General features: G+C 40.1%; 1 protein-coding gene across 2 annotated transcripts in view; it reads right to left on the reverse strand.

Moving 5' to 3' along the window:
• Positions 1-520: 520 nt before the first annotated feature.
• gpc6a (glypican 6a) overlaps positions 521-25,764 on the reverse strand; it is a 142,584-nt gene continuing 117,340 nt past the window's right edge. For both annotated transcript variants that reach the window (XM_070968818.1, XM_070968809.1), the window contains 3 exons: positions 7,972-8,102; positions 3,999-4,174; positions 521-2,059 (listed from right to left, as the gene is read on the reverse strand). In XM_070968818.1, the coding sequence (XP_070824919.1) occupies positions 1,836-2,059; positions 3,999-4,174; positions 7,972-8,102 (531 nt within the window). In that variant the 3' untranslated portion in view covers positions 521-1,835. The remainder of the gene's footprint in view (positions 2,060-3,998; positions 4,175-7,971; positions 8,103-25,764) is intronic.

Raw genomic sequence — 25,764 nt, forward strand, 5'->3', positions numbered from 1 at the left:
TTGGAGGATGCAGCTTGATGCTATTTTCACCCTCGTGCTGGCGACAGGGAGAGGAAGTGTGTCCCATGCCTGCTACAGTGAAACTCTTTGAGACGCTCACAGCAGCTGTTATTCTCCAGGCTGGAGTATGCTTGGATCCTCCAGGCGCACTCCAGCACGAGGATAGCTGCTTCAACTGCCCTCTTTTGTGCAACAGTGAACATTTGCCCCTTTGTTTGTCTCTACAGTGCTGCTGCAGCATTTCTGGGACCTGCCTTTTCTATGTTACCTAAGGTCAGAGCCATCATGTTGTGTTAGTGGAATACAAGCTATTGGCTTCGCTCCCTGAGCCTCTGTTGGAGGTCAAAGCCTGCAGGAGATAGAATGAAGGTTATGAATAGTAACCCTAGTTCTACGAGTACGGTCAGAGCCCTCTAACCTTGGCATCCTGCTTCTCTTTGAATAGATGACTTTGTACAGGCCTTTTATGAAAACAAGACCACTTCTAGAACATGTAGGCTGTAGGGGTGGTGGGTCTGTTCTGATTAGCCAAACAAGAAAAATTTTGTGTGGTGCTCCAGGAGAGGTGAGTGTGTAAACCTGCAGAGCCTGTCAGAGGGCAACATGGGAGCTCACAGGCCTAGGATTAAGATGTGTAACCTTCCATATCTGTAATATAAACAAATAACATAAACATTAAAAATAAATCATCATTATAAATAAAGCATGGGAGCCAAGAAAATAAATGAAAACATCATTAACATACAGCTAATATCACTAACATACTCTGAGTCCTCTGAGAAAGAAACAGGGAACATGAACTGTTTAAGTACCCAAACAGGAGAGAGTAAATCAGGAAACTGAATATTGTTAGCAGGCAATTGTAGTATAATGGCTTAGTGTTGCTGCGAAAACGCTCTTGTTGTTTTCATTTTACAGGTGATCAAATAACTTGTAAAAACAAATACATTTATTTAAAAAAATGTAGCCGTTAACTAAACCAGTAGGATTACATTACAGTACTTTCCAGTGAAATACATACTGCAACTGTTAATAAGTACAATACAATCAGTTAAATGATCTGAAAATATAGATCTTCTTTCTCTATGGGGAGGATGTTTCCAGTAGCTTTATAAACGTATGAAGCCAACAAAAATAATCTGTGCAAAGTACATCTCTCAGTGCAGTACATTTGCACTTTCTCAGAGATAATTAAATGTGCAACTATAAAGTGGCTGTAAGAACCGCTGCTTCCTGAAGCCACACGGATATGACCAAACGGGAAACCAGGTGAACTGCTAGTACTGTACAATCCTGTACCAACTGATCCAAAACTGTGTGGCCTGCTTAAAAAAAAAAAAAAAAAGAAAACTAAAAAATGTTTTTGTCAGTTAACATTTCCACGCATGCACACAGTAAGACTTTCTCCATTTGTCTGAGGGGGACAAGACTAATAGGATCAAATGGGTGTCGTCTTGTTTTCACAACTTCATCATACAAAGGAAAAAAAAAAATATATTCCCACTTTTATTGGGAAAATCAGATTCAATGGTTTTCACTGGTTAAAAGAGAAGCATGTCCTTCAAAACCCACTTTAGAATAAAGAGAAAACACAACATTTTCTTTTTTTTGTTTTTTTCAGATGTGAAAGCTGGTTCAGTGATGGCACCGAGCATTCTTTGGGGGACGAGCAGGATGCAGCACTGCACTCGCTTCCAGTCTTACCACACAGTAAGCCATTCTTGACAGGTTTCCAGGGGGTTCTACATGTCCGGTGAGGGAACAGCAGTAGAACTTGCTGTTAAACATACTGTAATTAACAGTATAAAAGTCAGCGATCAGGCCACACCCATGTATTATCTCCACTGAGTCTGCATTGCCAAGAGCGGGAGTGTGAGGGCGACCATCACCAGCAGCAGGGAGGGTTCGCGGGAAAGTGACTTGCCGGCAGCTGCCACCGCTGCGCGCTCGTCGCTTCTGTCGGCTCCGATCACAGGAGCCTCTGTTCCGACAAAAACAAACTCTGTTGTGCAGCCATCAGAGCAGCCGCTGCCACTGCCAGAACTGCTGCCCTCGTCACCTGAAGCAACAAAAACACACACATTCAAATTTGCATAAAAATAATATTGTTGCAAGCAACTTTTAGCTCAGTCCCCATGGCAACAGGGAAGGGAGCATACACTGGTCATCAGGAAGTGGCACAGTGCCGCTCACCCACGTGATACTGGTGATGCTAGGATTTGGTAACTCGTGCTGCTGATTTGAATCATTTGGTCCAGTTCAGTCAACTTTTCTGAGACGTAGCATCACCGTCCAAATACATTTCAGTATGTGCATCAGTAAAGTGAGTGCATCACCATCATAACAGTGTGACTGTCCTCAGGTCAGTTGTAAGCACTGGTTAATGGCTCAACAGCAAACTATCTGCAACAGCTATTGCATCATGATTGCTTCTGTGGGTTTTCTGTTCTTTAATAAGCTTTTAACAAGAGGGTAATGTGCTGTGTTTTCAGCTACTACCTTTGGGGCTGGGGCTACCTTTTTGTGTATATATTGATTGTGCCTTTAAGTTTCATTGAGCTACTTCTTTGTTGAAACATACTGGGTTGGCATTTCTTGGTAACTAACACAGTAATGTTTTCTCAGTTAAGAGGCCAGAATCTCTTTATCTAACTAAACTTTCTTAAATGTGTTATAAGCCCATCATTATTGATAACCCATATAATCTCTCAACATGAATGCCTTTACTAATGATTCAGTTGCTTCTATAGGTGGATATGTTAAAAGAAGGGAGGCCACTGAGGCTGCAAATGTTTGGGGCCCAGATTTTTGTGCTACACCACTGACCACAGCGATTCGGTCCGGTAACTTCAGATTGAAGAATTGCTGTTTAACATCTGTTTGAAGAACTGAACAGCTCCATTAGTGACTAAGTGCTCGGCTACTGTAGTTGAACAACTGTAGCTGGTGAGCTAACTGCTGACGCACTTCCCTGCTGAGAGCATGCTAACACTAGTCAGTAACAGCAGCTCTTAGCCAGCTTCCTATCATTTAGCTCAGTTGCTCACAGGCCAATAGATTGTAATTCGGCAGAGGAAGATTAGATAAAAGTGAATCCTGGAACAAAGCTATTAAGCTATGATATCTTCCTTTTTTAGTCTCTCCATTACTTTGACAGTTTGCTATTGGTCAGTGGTGCAAATTTGCATGGGAGAGTTCACAACAGAGCTCAGTGTGAAAGGCTTGCAAGGATTCACTTAGTCCTCATGAACAAATCCGCTCTTCAGGGAGATTTTATTGAAATTAACAGATTTCACTGTAAAATTCCTTTCTGTTCTAAGTGTCGGTGTGAAATGCTGGGATTTGCATGATTGAAGACGACCAAAGAATGGTGGTTATGAATAGCAGTGAGTGCAAAGGGTTGATTTTCAAACAAGGACACTAATAAAGGACAGTACCATAGCATGACATTTCCTTTTTGCATATTTAGCCTGCTCCTGTGAGATATTAACCTTTGCAACAATGTTAGTTGCTTCAGCACTGAGTCTCTGATCTTGAGGAAGACGTAGCTCTGAACAGAAAGAGACAAACATGTCAGCCCCAAAAACGGAGTTGAGGTACAAAATTTAGTGGCAGTAGTCAATGCCAGACAATCTGCCAGCTTGTCAGCTCCGAGGTTTCTGTCATGGCAGCTTTGGAGATGTACATCTTCCTAAACAGGCAGTTTATCAGTCTGTCTCACCATACCTCCAGCTATTTATTCTCCTAATAACGTCAATGTTGACAATACTGACGCATCCTGAGGAGATGTATGATGATTTGCTACATGAATGACACCTGAGATCACATGAGATATTTTGGTAATTGTATTTCTGCAGGGATGTATGTGTGTGTGTTCGATATCAAAACCACCATGAAACCGACATGAATCAATAGACAAAGTTTTCTGTGTGTATTTTAGTTCAAATAGACATTATTATCTTGCCTCCACCTGCACATTTAAACACCCAAGAACTTACTCGAGTCCTGGAAGTAGATGTCATTCCCATTGTAGGCATTCTTTAGCTTGTTGGTCATGACACGCAGAGCCATGATCTGCTGTCTTATCAGTGTGTCAGGCCTGGTGATATCCACGTCCACCTCTGGGTTGTTCACCTGGTTGGTAAGACCCTCCTTCACCACTTCAGGGAAGTATCTGGACACAATGACACAGCAAAAACTTCAGTCACCTTATGGGCCCATGTAGTTTTCCTGTAAGCATTAAAATTGGCCTTTATGACAATATTTTCTGCAAAATCTTACAAAACAATGGTTTAATAGATAACAGTGTTGTCCATATTTGCTTGATTTCATTCCACTGTGTTCCAAATTATTTGCTAGTGATGAATCAGCAGGATGTTACTTCACTAAGTTTTCTGTCTTTCAAATAAAGGTTCAGCCAGTTTTATTTGCTTGTTTTATTTGCTCTTTGCACTTGCAAAAGTATGAAAACAATCAGCTCGCACATCTGGATCAGACAAATTCTGCCAGATAAAGACTTATTAAGGAATGTTTCTGTCAGGCAAATTAATAGTGTCAGTGTAGTGTTAATTAATAGGTCGGCTATAAAAAGCCACGGTTGAGCTGCAAACAGGTATCTGAAGCCGCTGGTGTCTCTGGAGTCTTGACAACCTCTCGATGCAGAATCCTCCAGAGGCTTGCAGGTCTGCATAAAGCTGCATTTTGGCCACCCTGAAGAATGGGGATCTATGAGGGTGCGCGGCAGCATTCGTCCAAACAGCAGCTCGGGGATGTTTTCAAACTGTGTTCTGCATAGTAATTTGGAACAAGTTATTGACTTATTTTCAAAATATTAAAAGCTGTTATCAGTAGTTGTTCTTGTAATAACATTCATATGCTATTAATGTAATTGCTGAGGACATCCTCAGTCCCATTGACTGTTTAGGAAAAACAAACAACCTGCATGCGCATAATAATTTGGAACACAGTGTATACTTTGCCGTCCAAAAACTGCGAGGAACAAAAGTAGTACTGTCTCTACAAATCATTTCAATGAAGCTATCAAGCTGCATCAGTGGCAGTGAGTACGAGGCATGCACTTCATATCTGAAACAAAAACAGCTGCAAATGAATAAAACATGTTTGTTTAAACTCCATCTGAATCTGTGGTGAGTGTGTCTTTCAATTTGTTTGTGCATATGTATGTTTTTTTTTTTTTTTTTCCAAATGTTTTCTCAGCAGCAAGGATGTCCTCATTCAGGTGTTTTCTTAGATGGTTGTGCATTAAGCGTTTTCTGCCACCAAAGCAATCCAGTCAAATTACCAAGGTTACAGAGCTCAGCCACCTGTTGTCATCTGCGTGTGGTTGCACTGTCAATCTTTTGTGCAGCCATTGTGTCCGTCTCTTTCACTCACTGATGGCAGGACTTGGTGTCCTTGCTTTCTCCACAGCAGCAGGACACAGGTAGTCTCTTGAAATTGTGGAATTTGTGTGAATATCTCATAATCTTGTACAACATGCTGAGAATGCTGCTTATTCTGAATTTGATGCCAGCAACAAAAGACTGGGAGAGATGTGGAATGCTCCAAGAACACCTGTTTGGAACATTCTACAGGTAAACAGGTTCATTGGTAACAGGTGAGAGAATCATGACTGGGTATGAAAGGGGCATCCTGACTGTATGTAGAATGCACAGGTCAGTTTAGTTCAGTCACTTTGTATGCATTTGGATGTTATCTAGCAACATTGTTAGCAGTATTCATCATGAGTGATAAAACATGAGTTAGAGAGATGCTGGTAGCTCTGTCAGAAGAAACATCTTTCTGCTATAGATGACCTGAACGGAAAACATTTTTAATTGCGGCTAGGCTGCTTTCCAAACCAATCTGTCACATTTTTAATAACTGCTTACTCAGTGGAACCTTTCTGGAGCTTTGAAGAGGGCACTCTGCTAGCACTGCATTAGTGACTGATCAATGGGTAACGCATGTGGATGACTAGTTGGGGCTGGTTTCTGACGGTAAAAAAATATCTTGTAGGGTTTCACAAGGGAGTGGCTTGAGGTTGCTTTTAAATTTTTCTAAATGATTTACCATGTGTTGTCAATGAAGCTGATGCAATTATGTGCGCTGATGACTCAACTTTGTTTTGTGAATCACCAACTTTAACAGCTGAGAGAGAATCTACAGGTTGAGCTGTATACCGTTTCTAAATGGGTGAAAATGAACAAATTAGTACTGAACAATGTACTTGGCAGTAGGACTGGTCTTTTTAAACACCACTGCATTCAATGTGTCCACAGATGAGAGATCAGTTGTGCAGGTCACGAAAGCCAAATGACTGGGTGTTAAAGGAGATAACCTACTATCTTGGTCTGACCTTATTGATTACATTGTCCCCAAGGAAAGGGCATGGCTATTTCATTGAAATGTTCTGCATATGTTCCACCTCCTGTTATGATTCATGCTGTTAGGTCAATTGTTGTGTCACACCTGGAGTACTGCCCAGTCATCAAGCCAAGTGCTGCTGAAAAACAGCAGCGTACAGAACAGAGCTGCCAGATTAGCTCTACAATGTTCTTTCAGTGTAAATATGAGTGAGATGCACAAACAATGATCTTGGCAAACTGTGGAGGCTAAATTAAAATCTAGTCGGCTGCTATTCATGCAGACTTTTAGAGTTTCCTCTGCCCTACAATATGATCCCCAACAACATCAGGCAGATTTAAAAAAGATCTTATTTCAAAACGGTTGAAATTTAATTCTACATAGATGTTATTTTTTTACTGCTGTTTTGGAACCTCGTTGCTTGTTTGTTGTGTTGAGTCATTTCATTTTTCTGATCCTTTTATTGGGTTCATCATGCATTTTCTTGAAGACTAGCAACCACTTTCTGGTAGACAATGAGGATCTAAGTGAAGAATAAAGAAGAATGTAGAATTGTGAAAGACATGATTGTATAAAGGATATTACCACATGGGCTTGGGAACACCCCATTCTCGGTAAACACAGTTTGTTTGCAAATGATTGCATTCTGTTTTATTAAGGTTTTACGCAGCTTCTAAACTGTTTCAGAATTGGGATTATAAACAGAATTATAAGAGCTACTCTTTCAAACAGTGGATGCTTAAATCAGACAGAACATAAGTGTGTGATCAGGTCAACAATCCATTTCACGTTGAGAGTGGTGGCATTTTGCTACAGAGCGCCCCCTAACCTGCCTGATGCCCACAAATGACTACTGTTGGTCTTTTTTTAACATTAGTTCAAAAACAATTTAACTGTGGCGTAATGAAAATAATGAATCACGAAAAAGGCAACATGTGCTCACAAGGAACGAAGCACACAATCTAATTGCTGCAGTAATTGCAGTCTTGTTTACATTTTTGCACTTGTTGTGCACATGTGTTCCTGTTTCAGCATCCACTCATTTTGTACTTAATGAGTTTTACAGGAAGTGAAGTGCACATGGTTTACATAACAGGAGAATACACTGATTTCATAGCACCCTCCTAACATGGTCTGACTGTTATGTTTTATCATCTCTGTGCAATCAATTTACCTACCAGATTTAGAACGATGCTTAAAAATGGCATTGGCACCAACAAGAGAATTAACATGTCTTTTATTGCACCATCTGGTGATTTTGTTACTTGGAGAGGGCTAAAGTGATGGGGTGATATATGTCCTCTGCCAAACGTGTCTGGTTCACTGTCAGAGAAAACAACTCTCTGTCCAATCTACTGTACAGCTCAGCCATACTCTACATGCTGCTGTGGTGATAAGAGATGTTGGAAACTCCACATTCCTCTGGGACCTGGAGCCTCGGAGCTTATATAGAAGTTCTCCATATAAGTACTAACCATTGTCCTCACAGAGAGAGTGTTAATCTGGGAACACAGTGTGGTTATTTTAATCCCTGGCAGGCAAAACGTGATAATGGTAGAGCGGGGTGACTTTGCCATGGTTATAAAGAGTAGCAGCAGTCCTCACCTGCCCTTCGTGTGGCTGTTCCAGCACTGCTCCTCGTCAATCTCTGTGAGATTGCCCTGAACACAGATGTCAGCTGGCAGGTTGGACCAAAACCTCTTGGACTCCTTCAACTTCTCTTTGATGTCAATCACCTGCCACATGCCAAAACAGAGGACAGATATACATTAGGCGGGGTAAGTTTGTGTTTTAAGGGCCAAAAAGGGAGCATGACAGGCGAAATGACTGTTAGGCTGCCATGCTTAAAATAAAAACGAAGTAAACACGATTCATTTAGTTCTCAGATTGAATATTAAATAGATTCCAGTATGTTAAGATAAGAAAAAACTGCCAAAATTTAGTTGTTACATTCAGCAAGAATAAAATGGAGATATAGAGTAAGAACAAATTGACAATAAAAAAAAGGATATAAAACAAAATCAACTATATATGTGTAAATTACATACACGAAGATTAGAAACATAACATTGCCTTGAGAGGGATGGCTCGGTTTCACAATGGAAAATTTTGTTATAAAATACAATAAATGAAGAATATATTCAAAGAGACAGTTGGGAAACTTTGACTTTCATATAGATTAAAAAGGAAAAAACTAAAAAAGGAAACACCCAAATACAATAGACTCCATCAGTTCCATCTCTGCATACACAAGTGTGACACATAGTGATTTTAAACATTCATGTTGCAGCATGTTTGCGTAGTTGCACAACCCCTTCTGTTCACTTATTCCATCAGGAGACAAGTACTGCTGGACTGCCCAGAGTTCCTTTTCTTTCCATTTTGCTTCTTGTCTACTTCCATCCATATTGTGTTCATCTCTGATTCATACAAGACAGATTTGGGGTTTCAAATTTGATACTTGGCATGAGCGGTCACCCCCGACTGATTCCATCTGGACTCAGCAAGAAGTTTGAGCGGGTGACCAGCAAACAAGCCAAAAAACAAAAAAACAAAAAAACAAAAAAACAAAAAAAGAAGCATGGAGGTTCATCATGTACAGAAGCACACTCTGTACATGATGACTGTGTAGTTGCTAACAATCTTGTAACAATTGTAACAATTTGGGAAAACGCTGGCAGGGAGTTGCTGTACATGAGAAGATCAATATCACTCTTATGTCTGTTCTTAAGTAAGAAGCAACAGCCACCAGCAGGTTAGCTTTATCTTAGCATAAAATGTGGAAACTGGGAAACAGCGAGCCTGGCTCTGTCTAAAAGAAACTAAATCCACCTTTTAAAGCTCACTCATTAACATGCCATATTAAATTTGTTAAGTACGTATAAAAGCTGAAGTGTAAAAACCACAAGTTGCTGTCTTAATGGGGGGCTGAGAGCCGGACTGGTTCCTGGACTCCCTATTGGTGTCAGTGCTCTCAGCCAACAAATTGTCCAGCACATATCCCCATGTGAGACTACAACCTGTCACTGAACTTCATATATTATGTGTTAATTAGTGACCTTTAACATTTGTGAGCCACAATGAGCGGTTTCCCCCTTTTTTCCAGTCTTTATGCGAAGCTAAGACTAACCATCTGCTGGCTTTAGTTTCATATACCGTACAGACACTTGAATCTCCTAGGTTGATGAATTCATTGTGAAAGACTAGTACAGTACAGTACACACGCACGCACGCACGCACGCACGCACGCACGCACGCACGCACGCACGCACGCACGCACGCACGCACACACGTTGTGTTTTTATCACTTGTGGGGACATTACATAGACTTACATTAATTTCCTGGAGCCTTACCCCTAACCATAACCACTATTTACCTATTCCTAACCCTGTATCTAACCTTACGGAACCTGTAACCCTATCCTCAGTCTGCACCCTAAAATTTAATGATTTACTTTAAGGGGACCTGCATTTTGTCCCCATAAGGCAGGTGAGTCCCCACAATGTGACTGTGTAAACAGATTTTTGTCCCCACAACGTGATTAATACCAGGTCTCTCTCTCTTTCTCTCTCTCTCTCTCTCTCTCTCTCTCTCTCTCTCTCTCTCACACACACACACACACACACACACACACACACACACACACACACACACAGCCTTAGCATGATGAGGACCACAGGAAAAACCCAAAACAAACAAACAAAAATTCTAACACAGCGAAGCCACAAACTGAACCCAGAATGTGGGAGATGATGTATTCATTGCATGTGTGTGACTGAGTGAGTGTGTGTGTATGTGGAAATATATTTTGGCAAGAAAAAGCATCGCTGATGGGTCACGACCCTCTCTGTGAAATTCTATTGCTTTCAACAGTGTCGCAATTTTTTCTGTAAATTGTTTTGGACTTGAACCAATTTCGGCTGCTGAATTCTTCAAAGCTCTGAAAAGCTGCAAAGAATCTGTCTCACACAATCTATACTCATATATTTCACAAACAGCGTCTGCTTTAATACAAAGCCCAAATGCCTCTATTCTTAATCCTAGTTATATTACAGCTGAGTAAACAAAGTGAGCAACATTTGAAAAGCTATATTTTAATTTAAATTTTAAATGACACAGTTGTCGTTTATTATTATTATTATTATTATTATTATTATTATTATTATTATTATTATTATTAATATTATTATTTATCAAGTGAGGAGTGACTGAAAAGAGTTCACACATTTCACCTTTTGGAAGCACAGGAGCATAATTACTTGTAAATGAATGATAATCTATAAAATGTACCTCCTACTGCTGCTTTAATTAAATAACAATCATGATAATAATATTTAACAAAACAACCCCAACTCAAGGTCCACCTACTACCTTTTTGTGGATCAACCTAAAGTGAGCTCAGTAGTGATCAAATATGAACTGTGTGTCATGATTGAAACTTGTTCGTGGGCCTTAATTCATAAGTGCTTGAATAAAAAAATTGGGACACATTTTAAAAATTCTTACTTTTGTCAGAGTGCTATGAAAACGCTGATGTTCATGTAATATATAGAGCTCAGAGTACAGCAGAAATTTATGCAGCAAAATCTGACTTTTCATCAACAGATGTGTGTTTAACACCTCCTCTTTCTATGGACTTCATAACACACCTCGCTTGCTAGCAGTGGGTAAGTCTATCACATTAATTTATTTACACCTTCTCCTCCTATATTTTCTGCACTTTGTTAGACATGCTGCATATTTCTAATAGTACAGGGAATAGTAAATGAAATCATTTCCACACCCTGTTAGCAGATCAAGGTTCATACATTTTTCACCAGTTGTAGCTTTTGTGTTTTTTTGTTCTCACATGCGACCTGTTATATATAACATACATCGTCTTTATGGCACACATCTTACATTGCTCCCCAGAGTTGCACTTCAGCTCGTGATTAATCATACATACTCATTAGCGACTTGGAAGAGAATATCTACAGCAAAGATTCACTCACATACAAAAGTGTTGGAAATTAACAGGGACAAACAGTGACAATGCCCCAAGAAAGCTCAGAAGGCTGCCCACCCACTAAAGAAAAATTGATCCCAAGATATTGAGGAAAAAATGACCAGCTCAGGCCAATATCTTAATCCTGAACCATTAACTGCTGTTACAAGAGTTGGCAGACGCCAATCAATCCAGCACCTGCAGTGAAGTTGGTTCCTGCGACAGACCGCCACCTCAGCAAAACAGCTCCAACTGTTACTGGAGAAAGAAACCCAGATCCTGGGCCATCACCAACACCACCCAGCAAATAAGACAACAAAGACAGTTTATGTTTAATTAAAAATGGAAAATAGAACTTCTGTAAAGCATGCCGGGCTCAAAATCATAGTGGGACAGATCAGAGTTAATCATGACTCAAACAAGTAAAAAAGTATTCAGCTCATCATCTCTGGCCAAGCAAGCATCACTGATTTGCTTATGGTAGGTCACATTAATACCAACACTAGAGACTTTAAAATCTTTGAAAGTCTTAAAAAGTCTTGAAGTCAAGTCTTGAAAGTTTTAAAGTCTTTGGCGTATTAGCCCACAGTGTCAGCAAGTTGGCAGTAAATGTCAGCAAGCTAGCAGTAGATGTTATACATGTTATAGAGCCTACATGTGGGTCTTGCTGACTGCTGGCTGCATGGATGGAATGATCAGCGAGATGATCAGTACTGTTGACTACTTGAACATTACGGAGCTCAAAGCACTGAGTGAAAAAAGCTTTTAAATCTCAAATCTAGAAGATATTTCTGCAGTGTTGACTAGTTGAGTATTAGATTTTTTTTTCATTCATACTCAAATGTCAGCAGGGCTGAGTTTGGGGATGAAATAAAGCATGCTAACACAACTGCAGTTATTTGCAGAACTGCATTAATAAAGAAGGAATGTTACACTCATTTTGGCTTTTTTGTCAGTTCTTGTAGCTACTAGTCTGTAATTTTGTGAAACACCTGAGGCTGGGGCATGCACTGCATGCGCAAGGGAAAAGTTTGCCTTCAGGGCTTTCTGGCTTTCTAACCCTATTCTGTAGCCTACACATACAGATGATTGCACACTGTGTGCAAGTGTTTTGTATTTACTCACAAGGTGGTGATTGCTGTATGCATTTTAAGAGGGGCTCATTTTACATTAAAACTTTATGCACTAATTTTTTAGTGCATCAACCTTTCCTAAGCTACCTTTAGGTACTGTTGTGATGCTTGTCAAGTTTCATGCACGGCACATTTAGAGTTTACAGTTACAACAGTGGCAGATTAACAACTGACATTCTTAAAATGACAACCATGTAAATGGGTCCAAAACATGCACATGACGGCTAAGTACTACATATACTACATATAATGCTAAAAGATGGTGGTTAAAGCTACGTGTACCAGGGAAGAGGTCAGGCTTGAGGTCAGGCTCATCTCCAGTCAATAATCCAAATATAAAAAATGAAAATACGGAGCAGCAGCAGATAGCCCTACTATTACAGGACAGTGATATAAATGAAAGTGTAAGCAGATGATATTGGTTTGACATAATTTGAATGCTTTGGCTTCAAAAGAAGAAAAATACTTGGACAAGCAACACAGTGATTAGATTTCAGCTGTGACTGTCAGGGAATTTGGCCGGAGTTGCTGAGTGTAAACTTCTCCAAACCAAGAAAAGAGCAGGGCGTAGGTAATAACATTACATTAAACTCTAATATACAGTTGTAGCGTCTTGGCTCCCACATAGCGCATGTGTCAGTTCGGTACCCCCAAAACAATACAGTTAGCTCATAAAATACTCTTTGGCTGTGGAGGTAACACTACAGTATGTAACTACTGTAGGTCGTTAGCCTGGCATGCTAAATATTGCTGAGACATGCCCTGGCTCCTTGTGGTTGCGAACCCCTGAACTGACAATTGCTTGTTGGGAATGAGTTCCAATCTGTCAATTATGTCAGCTTTCAATCACGGGTGCACTTTGTATGTCGAGGCAGCGTGCTTTGTGGTTGGCGGCCAGTTCAGGATGTGGAGCTCTGCTGTTCGAGGCTGCAGAGAGACCGTAGAGAGAGAGAGTGGGAGCTATCAGATTAGCTCTTCCAAGCCTGAGGAAATAACCCAGTGAGTGGCAACATTTCTTTATCTTGGCTTTGGCTACAGGCCACAGTTGCCTGTGGTTCATTCAATAAAGCCCTTGCTGCATAGAGTAAACACCTCGTACAGTATAAATTAACTCTGCTTCTTGAGCGTGTGAATTTGACAAGTTATATAACTACTTCTCATTATACTAAATATTTAACAGTGTTACACATCTGCATGTGCCAGCTGTTGTTATGGAAATTATCATTCACTGAGGTTCAAAAATTAATTTAGGAAAATGCAGGATATGGAGAGGTCATCTTTGCAATCATATAATTAAAACACTTGCAGGCACCACTCACCCTTTCCCCTAGTCTCTAAGCTGTCTACCTTACATCCTGGACTCTGAATCATGTGACACTGATTTTGAAATTGCTTCATTGCATTTACATATTTTAATGGATTCATCTCTCTGTACCCATTTCTTGGGCTTATTTTATTGGACTTCTTATACTGGATTTACTATATTAGCATTGGATTCAATATAATCCTATTGTAGCATTATCATCTCGTTGCTGTATTTTGCTCTGTTACAACTTTCTATTCATGTTTTGCAATTTCCACTTTCCCACCTCCAGCTCTTACTGCACTACCTGCTGTCTGATGAGCAAAGATCTTCCTTTGAATTGCTCCTCCAAAGGTATATTTTCCTAAAATGCCTAAATAGAAAGACAAACTTTAAAAGAGAGCTTGTGCTGGGTCAGGAACTGTTGCTGTTGTGGGTCTGGAGAGCCTTTAGGGGACAGTGTATGTGATATTGGGCTAAACAAACAACCTGACTTGATTACAAGCCTTACAGTGTTACACCATAGATCATGTGGACAGTTTAACCACGATTTTAAATTAGTTTATCCAGATAATCACACTAATCGTACTTAATGGCAAATCTAATTCATATATTCCACACATGAATACAAAATTATGATTCTCAGAAAAATACTGTACGACTAAAACATCCTGTTTATTTCTTCTGGACCCTGCAGTTAAACCCTCAGCACTCTTTTAAAGTGCATGTGGACACCAGTAACAGCACCCCCTCCAAAAAAGACAATCCTAAACACAAGCGCACACACAATTTGTGAGTGGCCAAGCAAACACATATGCACGCACGCACACACACACACGCGCACGCAACCCTCATCCTGTCCTAGTTACACTGGGGATTTAGGAGAGTGCATACAGTGAAGCCTTGGGTCTTAACAAGACATGAAAGGGCCTGTACCAACAGGATGCCACTGCAGGAGACTGCCCTCACATTTGATGTGGTAATCCTGTCATGGAGACACCAAAGCTGGTTGGGTTTAACACACGCTGGTGTGACTCTGATTCATGATGGCCCACAGCACCCTGGCATTGACAACAAGATATGGATCAGATAAGAACGTGCGTGGGTATTTTTTACTTAAACTGTACAATTTACCCACAGTAATGTGACATTGATATGACAGCTGAGTGTTTGCAAACAGGAATATTTCAGGTGAACTGGAGGCATGAAGGAAGGATGGATAACTCTCACATAAACATACTGTATATGTAAATATACCCATTGATGATTCAGTTGGGAATCTATGCCTATGAAAGTATCATGTATAAAACATAATGTACAGTCTTCATAAACAGTGTTAAGAGTTCAGAATCAGCACAGCCTATTCCACCTCACAACTACATGCAGCAGTAAACAAGCGTTCGCTTATAAATAAATTCCACACACACACAGTCTCACACACACACAGTCTCACACACACACACACACACACACACACACACACACACACACACACACACACACACACACACACACACACACACACACACACACACTGTGCAGAGGGTGAATTGTGAAGACAAAAATCTAACCATGAGCCTTTACATGAGCGCCCAGGGCAGTGAGTCTGACACCACACCAGCTCCAACAGTTACTGCTTTCACCACATCTGTGCTGCTACTGCTGCAGTCGCAGGATTAGATGCAGCTGAACCTCTTCACACTGGTAGCACACTATCACTGCTGCACTGTTTTACCTCTGACTTGCTGATAATATCGACTACAGGTTCAATGGTAAAGGAGATGAGGAACGGCGATGATGTTCAGTTAATGATGAAACTGTTTTAGAGAGGTTATTATTTACATTATTTTACATAATCTGCAAACCAGATATGATAGTAAACAGCTTATACAGGCTAAGACTTTATAACAGAACTGCAGCTTGTTTTAAGTGATCTTATACATGGCGTGCCAGCCTGATAACACCAGTGTTATTCAAACACAGTAGGTACACTAGCGCATGGCTAGCGTGTTTATTGCAAGGTAAGGTCATTATCTAATAAGATAGCTGAAGATCTATGATTTTATGATTAGCCAGTGGGCAAAGGTTCATGCTCCTACATTCACCTTTCAAGTCTGACCAAATACTACAAATACTGAAAACATTCCACCTCTTCATATTGGCCGTATGTAATTGTTCTACAAAGGCATCTCTTAACAGACAGCACTGGAGAGGAGGGATGTTAGCAGTGACCTCAAATCTTTCAATGTTCACATGGAACGTGAATGTTGAGTTAAGATACTCTCAAAAAAACTTGTGATGAAACCTGAACCTTTTACCAGTTTTAGATACACACTGAAATCTAATTTTGGGATTTGGGTGATCTGACCCTGACAGCATGTTTTAAAACAGGCTGGGCTGACTCACTCACTCAGGGTGAGTGGAGCTAAAACTATGCTAATTCAAAACTAATTATATGCATCCCACATCTAGACCATGAACTAGGCCCTGTGACAACCTAAAATAGTCAATCAAATCAAAACCGGCAGTTTCAATAGCAAAAATATGCCACCAAAAACCCTTTGATAGCAGTTTTACCATTCTAATATATTTTCTCATGTCCTTTATTCAAACAAATCTTTATCCAATGTGCTGTGTTCTGGGTTTGCTGAGCCTTGGAAGTGGTGTCAAGTGGTTGTTGATCTATTGGAGCATGTAGAGCACCCTCCAGTGATGCATGTTAATGTAGGTGCAGTAACTTTAATTAGTACTCTCACAAGTCAGTTGCACCTGCTTCATTTTCAAATTACAGTCATACAGTTGGCTCTACAGAGCAGTGATCTGCCCTTATTAAAACATGGAGACAGCTCAACAAATAGGAAAGAACTAATTTACGTCCGGCTTCTCATGATAATCTTTTTTTTTGGTTGGCATATCACAAGTCCGTTTTTTATAGGACTGTTTTAAGACATACTTTGTTTGCCTTCAAACTGCCTGCTTGTCACAATGTTATATACAGAATGGGAGTGGAGCTGTAGTTCACTGATGCGAGGATGGGCCCTGCTTTCGTCTCAGTTAACAACAGTGATTCCCTGCCCGAGCACACACAGGGGCCATTAACAAAGCCTATCTTAATCAATTTCACAAAAAACAATGTGATCCACTATGACTCACTGTGTTTGAGAAGAAAGCATTAATCACAACCAAAGCATGTACCACCAGCTTGTCAGTCCTGTCAAATGACTCACACAGCACCCAATTTTGGGAAGAATGAATAATAATAAAAAATGAAAAATAAAACCAGTACATTTTTTAAAACAAGAAGAGCAGATGGCAAAGTGGTGAAATTAGATCAACATTTACAAAAAGGTTGGTTTAAAAAGATGAATTTTTAATGGAAGGGGCTACTGGGGCACAACTGCTTCTCTGCATAGTCTGCTGGCCCTGATAGAAAAAGCCCAGTGCTGATCTGAGTCTAGACAGTGGAACAGCCACGAGGCCTTGCAAGATGATCTCAAGGTGTGTTCAGGCTCATGTTGATTTAAAAGCCCAGAACGTGGTTTAAATACTAACAATAGAATTAAAATCAATACAGATTTCCAGAGGAAGCCAGTGTCAGAAGACCAAAATGGAGATAATGTGTTTCCTCATTGTGCACCCAGTAAGCAGCCTGGCTGCAGCATTTTCAACTATAGCTGCAATCTAAAAATACTCCACCACCTTAAAATATCAACACAGAAACATTGATTAAGGCTGGGTGATATGAAGCCACATGAGATGGATCCTTTAAACGGCCTCAAAGCATATTTTCTCTTTCAGTTTTAAGAGAGGACACAATTTTCTGGCAAAGTTAGGATGGTTTTTGATTATTTCACATGAGGGATTTCTATATTTCTGTCTTTATCTGTGCTCCTCTCTCTGGCTTGAGCCTCACTTGGAAAGTATCACTTACTTTTGCACAACATTTGAATTAAAATTTGGTAGCAATTGAGGTTTGTTTGCTTAAGATGCCAGCCACTGTTATTTAAATCTGATCAAACCACAACTACACTGCTCTATGAAGCAGACTATCTGAACTTTTTAAACTCTTGAGTAATACTCTTGAAAAATTTGTGAATATTTAATAGGATGCAGAAAAAAATGTCTTCACAGTTAAGAGAAAACATGAATTTACAACTGACCACAAGCTTCTGGGCTTATGTGCAATTCCAAATCATTAGTGCAAACACCACCCACATAAATTTATTATACCTCATTTAAATGTATGTAATTAAAGGAACACAGCACAACAAATTGAATGTAACAATCTGTTTTGATGAAAGAGTAGTGTCTTGTATTGGATTATTTTCCAATTGACGGTGACACTGGCAGTGAGAACACGTTCATATGTATATGATTTCTTCTGGCAATAGTGGATAATAGCTGTAGAACAAATGGCAATGGCATTTGGATTTCATGGCCATCACTGGTGAATGGTTAAAGCAACACATTGATGGCGAAGAGCAAGCAAAATATTGGCTTTTAGCAATTGTATGTCCTTTTTGAAAAGATATGTCTGTGATCCCGGAATAGATTATAATTGTCAGTGAGGATCAGGAGCATACTGAACAAGGGATGAAACCTGGAGGGCATGGTTGTTTTTTTCCCCCCAAACATTTAAAAGGTAAAAAAAAAAAAAAAAAAAATCTATTTTTAGTCTGATTGAGGATTGTTCTTTCAGCGGACTACTACCCTCTTTGCATCCATGTGCCTTCTTTGAAAGACAGGTGACTTCTGGATGTTTGTATCTGCGAAGGAATATGGATTTTTCTAGCAGGATAAAATGTTTCTAACTGTGAAACCACTGATAATCAGAGCTGATGGCCGGGATGAGGGAGATGAATTTCTAACTGGCTCATGCTACGACAAGCACAGGTAGCAGCGAGGGCCTAGATAATATGCACAGAGAGATATCGAAGGAGTCTGAAACTCTCTGGCTGTTACTTTGAGAATATCAAATGTGTTTTGCACTTTGCATTTTCAGAGGTGAAGGGGGTGGAGATGGGAGTTCAGCGTGGCTGCTGCGGTGTTGTGGCAGGGCGAGGACAGTGCAGGAGTTACATGCTTGGTCCGTTTTGTTTCATTTAGACAAGAGCAGTGACTCTGAGCAGATGCTGAGTTGTTTGGAGCAATGGCTGACATGGGAGTCTGGTCAGTGCGAGTTCTTTTATGGAGGCAGGGTTTCTATCAGGATAAGAGTGCATCAGAGGAGCAGTTTGCAGGATCGACATGTCTTTCAGTTTCCACCTCAGCTTTTAATGCTGCATATCCCAAAGTGATGTGGCATTATAGGTGATATAAGTGATGCAGACCCAAGGATTTAGATGCAAATTTGTCTTCAATAATGTAGAAATATGTGTCAGGGGTTGCAAAGGCAGTGGCCAAGTCCCATTTTATTACTGCTCTAACTCTCACAACAGGTGAACTGCCCTTATTCTTGATTATGTCTGCAGCTAATTACATAATTAGTGGAGGTTCTGTAACCATAATAATATGTCCCACACATCTGTTAATTCCAACAACAGACAGAAGGTATATTTAGTATGCAATTCACGATGTGTCCCCATGACAACTGCTTTACCCAACAACCTTCATGATTTTTACAGCACCGTGCATGTGTGTGTGTATATGTGTGTGTGTTTGCAAGCATTTGTTATCCCTGTAATTACATTTGCAATACAGTCATAAAAGAATATGCTCATATTACACAGTATTTACTGTAGTATCTGTTAATAAGATCTTATAGTTTAGACAGGGCTCCTCAGACATGCAGCCTCAATGGGATCACAGAAATGAGAAAGGTGATGAACATGCACTTGTCTAATCATTTTAGCCAATATGTATCAATATTGAAATTTCCATGACAAAACTCACCTCGGTGCACTCTGTTCATATGCATGTGTACTTACTGCTAACTGAGAAATGTGTTTCTTGCTTCTTACAAAGCAGCAAAGATTTTTTTTCTTTTAAATAAGGGACAGCGGATAGCTCATTTCAAATTTGTGTTATGGTGCTGCTCTGTGTCTGATGCAGCTTGTTAAAGGTCAGCTGTTATCAGCTGTAATCAGGCTCAAGCACACAAGTGTATTATAAACATAAAGCTTTCTTAAATGTGGCCGGCAAGATGGAACAAGACAGCAGCCGGAATGGAAGAAGGTAAACCAACAAGAGCCTGGGTACCTACCAGGTGGACCTCCGATGCTTTTTTTTATCTGGGCAAATCCTAATTTGACCTATTTAGCCCTCATAATGAGATAACTGTGAAATAAATACTAATAAAAGCAGTTTGGAAAGAGAGCACCTGAGCCCACCTGTAAGCGTCTGTCACTCTACAAATCCTTGGAAGTAAGAGCTGCTGAGGGACTGCAAATCAGTAAATGATTTATTACTCAGGCAGAGAATCAACGATGGATCAACACTGCAATGACGCCTCAGATTTGGTCCCAGTGTGAACTACAGGTAGACTAAATACATACCATCATTTCTATCACCCCAGTATCAACACTACTGTTATGATGAATTGCACACACACCCTATATCTAAAGCTTTTATGGGGTGGCCCACTGTTGAGAAGAAACTTGGCTTAGAAGACATATTATTTACGCAATCTCTTCACTGGTCCAATAGAAAACAACAGCTTTGAATTTACACACAACGATAAAATATAAATATACTGTTTGTATATGAATATGATCAAACTGTAGGTGTCTCCAACTGTGCTCAATAAAGAGTGTTATAATGTAAGAGAAGAGATCAGTAAATCTTTAGAAAAATAAACAGTTGTGCTTCATTGCATCTCCATGGAACACTAGTTAGACACTAGCTAAAGCTAAATCATTTTTTGCCTTTGACACAGTTTGTTTCCTTTCCTTCTGGATTGTTACTATGAAGCAGATAAAATGGACCTCAAATGATAAGGGTCCTGAGTAGTTTTAGTACAGCACATTCATGCTAAACAAACCATGACCTGACTAATGTAAGCACAGATGGAAGTTTCATACACAGCTGGCTCTGTGTCCCATCCCCAAGGGTAAACATACCATTTGAGGAAAAAGGCTTTGTAAACAGATGCTTCTCTACAAGGTAAAGTTACTAAAGCAACTTAACAGGTAAGAGTTGGTTACAGTTTTGACAAATACAGTAAAGCATCAAAATTAATGCATGCATTAACATCTGGACTCACAGGTGGAAAAAAAAAAAAGTTAAATCAGTTTAATTATTCAGCAGCGTTCAGCATATGACATTGGAATAAATCCAGTGTTACACACCAATAGGAAACCTCAAGCCCTAAAAGCATTTTGTTTTTAGTAATTTTTATAATTCATGGTATGAATGAGTTGAAATCCCCTGCATGTTGGTGGTAATCAGATTTTTTATTCAGTAAGGAGGCATTAAATATAAAAAATGCAAATGTGTTTATGTGTGAGGCCATAAATTGACTGTCGAAATGTCCAGTGTATACTGGAGCACACTCACACCCTTCATTAGTACAACAGTAATAAGCAGGAATGGAAATTAATGAATAATTTAAAGGGGGTGACATCAGTATTGATTGACCTTGGGCTAGTTATAGGCATAAAAACAGCAGAATTGAACAGAATATGTTCCTTTGGGTGTCTCCTTTAGTGTCCAGCCTTATCATCTAACTTCTACAAACTTGAACAAAATTAAAAACAGACAAACAAAAACAAACAAACAAACAAACAAACAAACAAACAAACAAACAAACAAACAAACAAACAAACAAACAAAAACCAATTAAAAAACAAAACAAAACAAAACAAATCAAAGACCTGAACGTGGACACTGTTCCAGCATCAGAACTGAGGCACAGCACAGTCAGCAAAGTAAGCTTCGGTCAATTTGGCACAAACCTCATGGACCAAAGCAGAAACATCACATAAATGGAGCACATATTGTGTGGATAGAACCGTTGTATCAACCAATATCAATAAAAAAAAATTGAGTAATCTGACCTTGATAAATAGGTTAAATATGCATGGATAGACTGCAAAATCACTAAAAGTCCACCAGTTTCTGGGTCACATGGACATCCAACAGGAACCCCTTCCTGGTATTGCGGATTAAATGAGTCTCTCTGCCCTGGGGAATTTAAATGATATAACGTGAGGCTAAGATGTGTTTTAAAAGGTAGGGAAATCTCCAATGGGAAGCAGCACAAATGGTCAGTTGCTTGTTATGCTCATAGCAATGGGGTTAGCTTACTTTCGACACAATAGCCCTGCATTTTGTGATTCAGTGCTTTGAATAATGCACTAAATAGGATTTCCTTGGACACACTGTGGTTTATTTCAGCTTGCCTGCCTACCCACATAGATGAGTTTAGCTCACAAGGCTCTGCTGTGTTGAAGCAAGGTAAACACCTTCTACCTTCAGGCAGATGTGCAAACCACACTATGTCATGGGAAACAGTGGTGGGCTAAACAGCCTGGTGATGAGCAGTGAGGCAGGAGCTGAGGCAGATTCCAGTACATGCTGTGGCTTTCTGGCAGCGTCTACTGACAAGCCGCTCAGAGGGTAAAGCAGCCAGGTTAGGTGGACTAGTTTGGGCTCCAAATTTAGCTTGAGATGGCAAATGACTCTCATTTGCAGCTGAGAGAGTGCGATGCCCAGACAGTGTGCTATAGGAGTGCGTAAACACTGCTGTGAGTTAGTGAGAACTGTCAATGACAGAGGATGCCTCCTTGTTTACCTCATGGATGTACTGTACTTGCAGGTTCAGGTTTTCTCTGAGGGCAGCAGCTATGAATAATGGCAACAGAGATGATTACATCCTGTCTGTTGGTGATTTAACAAGGAAACTTTCACTCACGGCTACATGACAGAGTCTAGTGATTGGTTAATTAATCAGACTGTCTCCAGGCCAGCACACTGAAGATGCTACAGTACACAGTCTGTGCACAGCATCACAATGCATGCGGGTCACATTATTGATGTTTGCATATAGCAGGATGTTAACCTGTTTTCCTGCATATAGTACACAGTTAAATGATAAAAGGGAAAGATGTTTAATGAAATGTATAAATGTTCGCAATACTGTGCTGGTGGCCAAAAGAAATTCAATAATGGCACACCTCCAGCACCTCTCACATTGGTTTCCAGGTTTATTGTTCTTCATTAACTGTATGCGCAAACTCAAAATCAGTCTTCTACTTTTAAATCCAAGCCAAGCTTAGACTTAGATGGTTTCTTTATTGATCCCATTTTGGGAAATTATTTATGCTGCAGCAACAATCAACAACTAAAATAACCTCTGTTGTATTCTATCATGTAGCGAGGATTACAGTGAACAATGTCGCACATAACTTCAGGCTTAGATGTGTCAGCCAGGTTTGTCCACATCTGTGAGGTGTCCAGGTATGAAGGGCTGTCACTGACGCTCATTAGGCTTGAGTGGGTGAAACTGGAGAATAATAGGAAGTCTTTGTGCCATCTTAGCCAGAAGTTTTCAAACATTATTGGTTTTGTCGGTATAAAGCCACGCAGTTCTCTTGCAGTGTAGGATTAGTAGGATAGTTCACAGAAGAATGAGCAGCAATGTAAGCAAGGCAAAGGAACTAGAAACTACCATACAACAAAACATCACTGTGGATTTGTAATTTAGCAGCATATCTCCTGGTAGCATGAACCATACTGTGTGCACTTCTCAAGCAGCTGTCCAACACAATAGCTGTCTAGCCCTCTTATTTCTTTTCAGCAGAAACAGGCACACTGACGTTTTCTTTTCAAGCTACAGTTTTGCTCAATTGTTTTTGTGAGAGACTGGAGCGTCAAAATCTTTTCTTTTACTACTTAATGCATCATCTGTGATGCATGAGTTGGTGTATGCACTACTGTCTTAGTGAAGTTTCAAAGTACAGGCAAGACCACTGTTTAATGTGAATAGAAGACATGAAAAGAGCAAACTGCTCTGAATGAACTGTGGGGAAGTAAAGCAGGTGAGGGGAGGCATGGATGTAATGATGAGTAAAGTGAAGCTGCCTTTAAACACTGAAGTTCGAAGGTGGCCACATTGATCTGTTGTGTCTGCCCACATACATTAATCCTAATTCATTTTCAGAGACAGGTCTCTGCTGAGCGAGCAGGGACGATTATACATCAGTCTCTGTCAGATTTCCATTTCTTTTGACAGACAGAATCACCTCTGGACAGACGGATTCATCATCCTCTAATCCTAAGAGGTCTTCACAGGTCGATCCGAACCCGAGGACCCCTGGCCCGGCCTGGGACCTGTATGGGTTTGGTTTCCTGTTCCATTACAGTGTGGCCCAAGTCTGTTTAACATTATGTGTAATACCTGAGTTGATCCTCTGCCTGAGTAAAAAAATAATTTATACTTGGCCATCTTCACACTCATGATGGAAGTGCTGTGTGTATGTGTGTGTGTGTATTAGGATGAGAAAGTTGGGGAAATAAGCTTGAAAAAACCTTGTCTCAGTCTCTTTCTTATGGTTCAAAAAGGAAAACAGTCTAAGTTATTGTTACTAAGCTGCAGCAGGAAAAGAGTCACCATTGCCATCTGTCACCGTGACAGAAAGTGGACATTTAAGATGAAATGATGAGTGGATTAGCCATGCTGTGTCAAGACAGGAATAACAGAAAATCTGGATTATGCATCACAAGTAGGCACAAGGAAGAAGACTACTAACTTTACATTAAGTAAGACTCAAAGTTTTGTTTCAGCAACTTATAAATGAACATTAACTTGTTAATAGCAAAATCAGTGCCAGTTGGGTCTGTGCCTCCTGGCCTGGTTTGGATTGACATCTATTGGTTCAATATGGGTCCAGGTTCCTGATTTCAAATGATAGATGGTCCGGCTCAGGTCCAGGTAGTATATTTCAGGGTCTTACTGAGTTTAGGCACAAATGTTTGGACCGGTGAGGATGATCATTAACAGGTATCAAAGGAAGATTTAAAATAGCCCAGTGAAATGTTGGAATGATTATCCATTTTTTTTTTACTGGAGCATTACATGAACAAAGCCATAACAGCATGTTTCCTCCTTTTTGTGGCCACCAAAACCATCTAGACAGAAAATTGCATCCAATTTGTGACAGTGTGGTTACTGTACTATGACACATAAAACTCTGTAGCAATGGAGCAGAATTGGGGTACAACAGCAGTCTTAAGCTTTCACTTCTTTCAGGCCACAGCTGATAGCTGAATGTCCCTATTTGAAGCTGCTGTGTTGTGACGTCTTGGTCTACAATAATAACAGTCCATGCACAGTACATACAGCAAAATAAGAGCGTCAATCGATTTGGAATTGATTTTGTAAAAAGCATAGTGTTACAAACTGAAGCACAATACATAACCTTAGTCTTAATCACAGGGTATCATATGGATCAAGTTCTCAGGTAGCATCGCCTGAACTCTTCCACTGCCCAACAGCTATCATGATTTAGTGTTAAATATTTTGTGGATTTTTTAGTATTCATTAGACAGAACAGTACGCAGTGGAAAGGGGGGAGAGAGGAGGCACAACACGCAGCAAAAGACCACCCCGGGCCATTGTGGCCACAGCCTTAGCACATGGGGCACACACTCCTCCCTGAGCATACCCGCAATCATTCAATCTAAAAGTGTCGTCAAGTTCTGACTCCACAAAGTAAACACTTCCTTTTTTTTGCCCAGATCTTTGTCAGCACAATGGAAAACTGAGTTTAGAAACACTAACAGTACTCACACCCCGTGGCTGTTACTGCTGCTGCAACATTTGCTCAGCATGCCCAGTACACTGAATTAACATTGCAAAGCGGTTAACTGGTCTTAACACTTCTTTTTTGTTTGTTTTTGTTTAATCCCCCTGCTGAAATCGTGGCTATTAAAAAGAAAAAGAACCAACAAAAAAACAAAACAAAAACAAAAAAGTAGACAACAGATCTGCAGTACATGCCAGAATTTCATTAGAGCTGTAACTGGATCCATTTTATTG

This window comes from Chaetodon trifascialis, chromosome 1, assembly GCF_039877785.1.
Source record: "Chaetodon trifascialis isolate fChaTrf1 chromosome 1, fChaTrf1.hap1, whole genome shotgun sequence".
In the NCBI taxonomy this organism is placed as follows: domain Eukaryota; kingdom Metazoa; phylum Chordata; class Actinopteri; order Chaetodontiformes; family Chaetodontidae; genus Chaetodon; species Chaetodon trifascialis.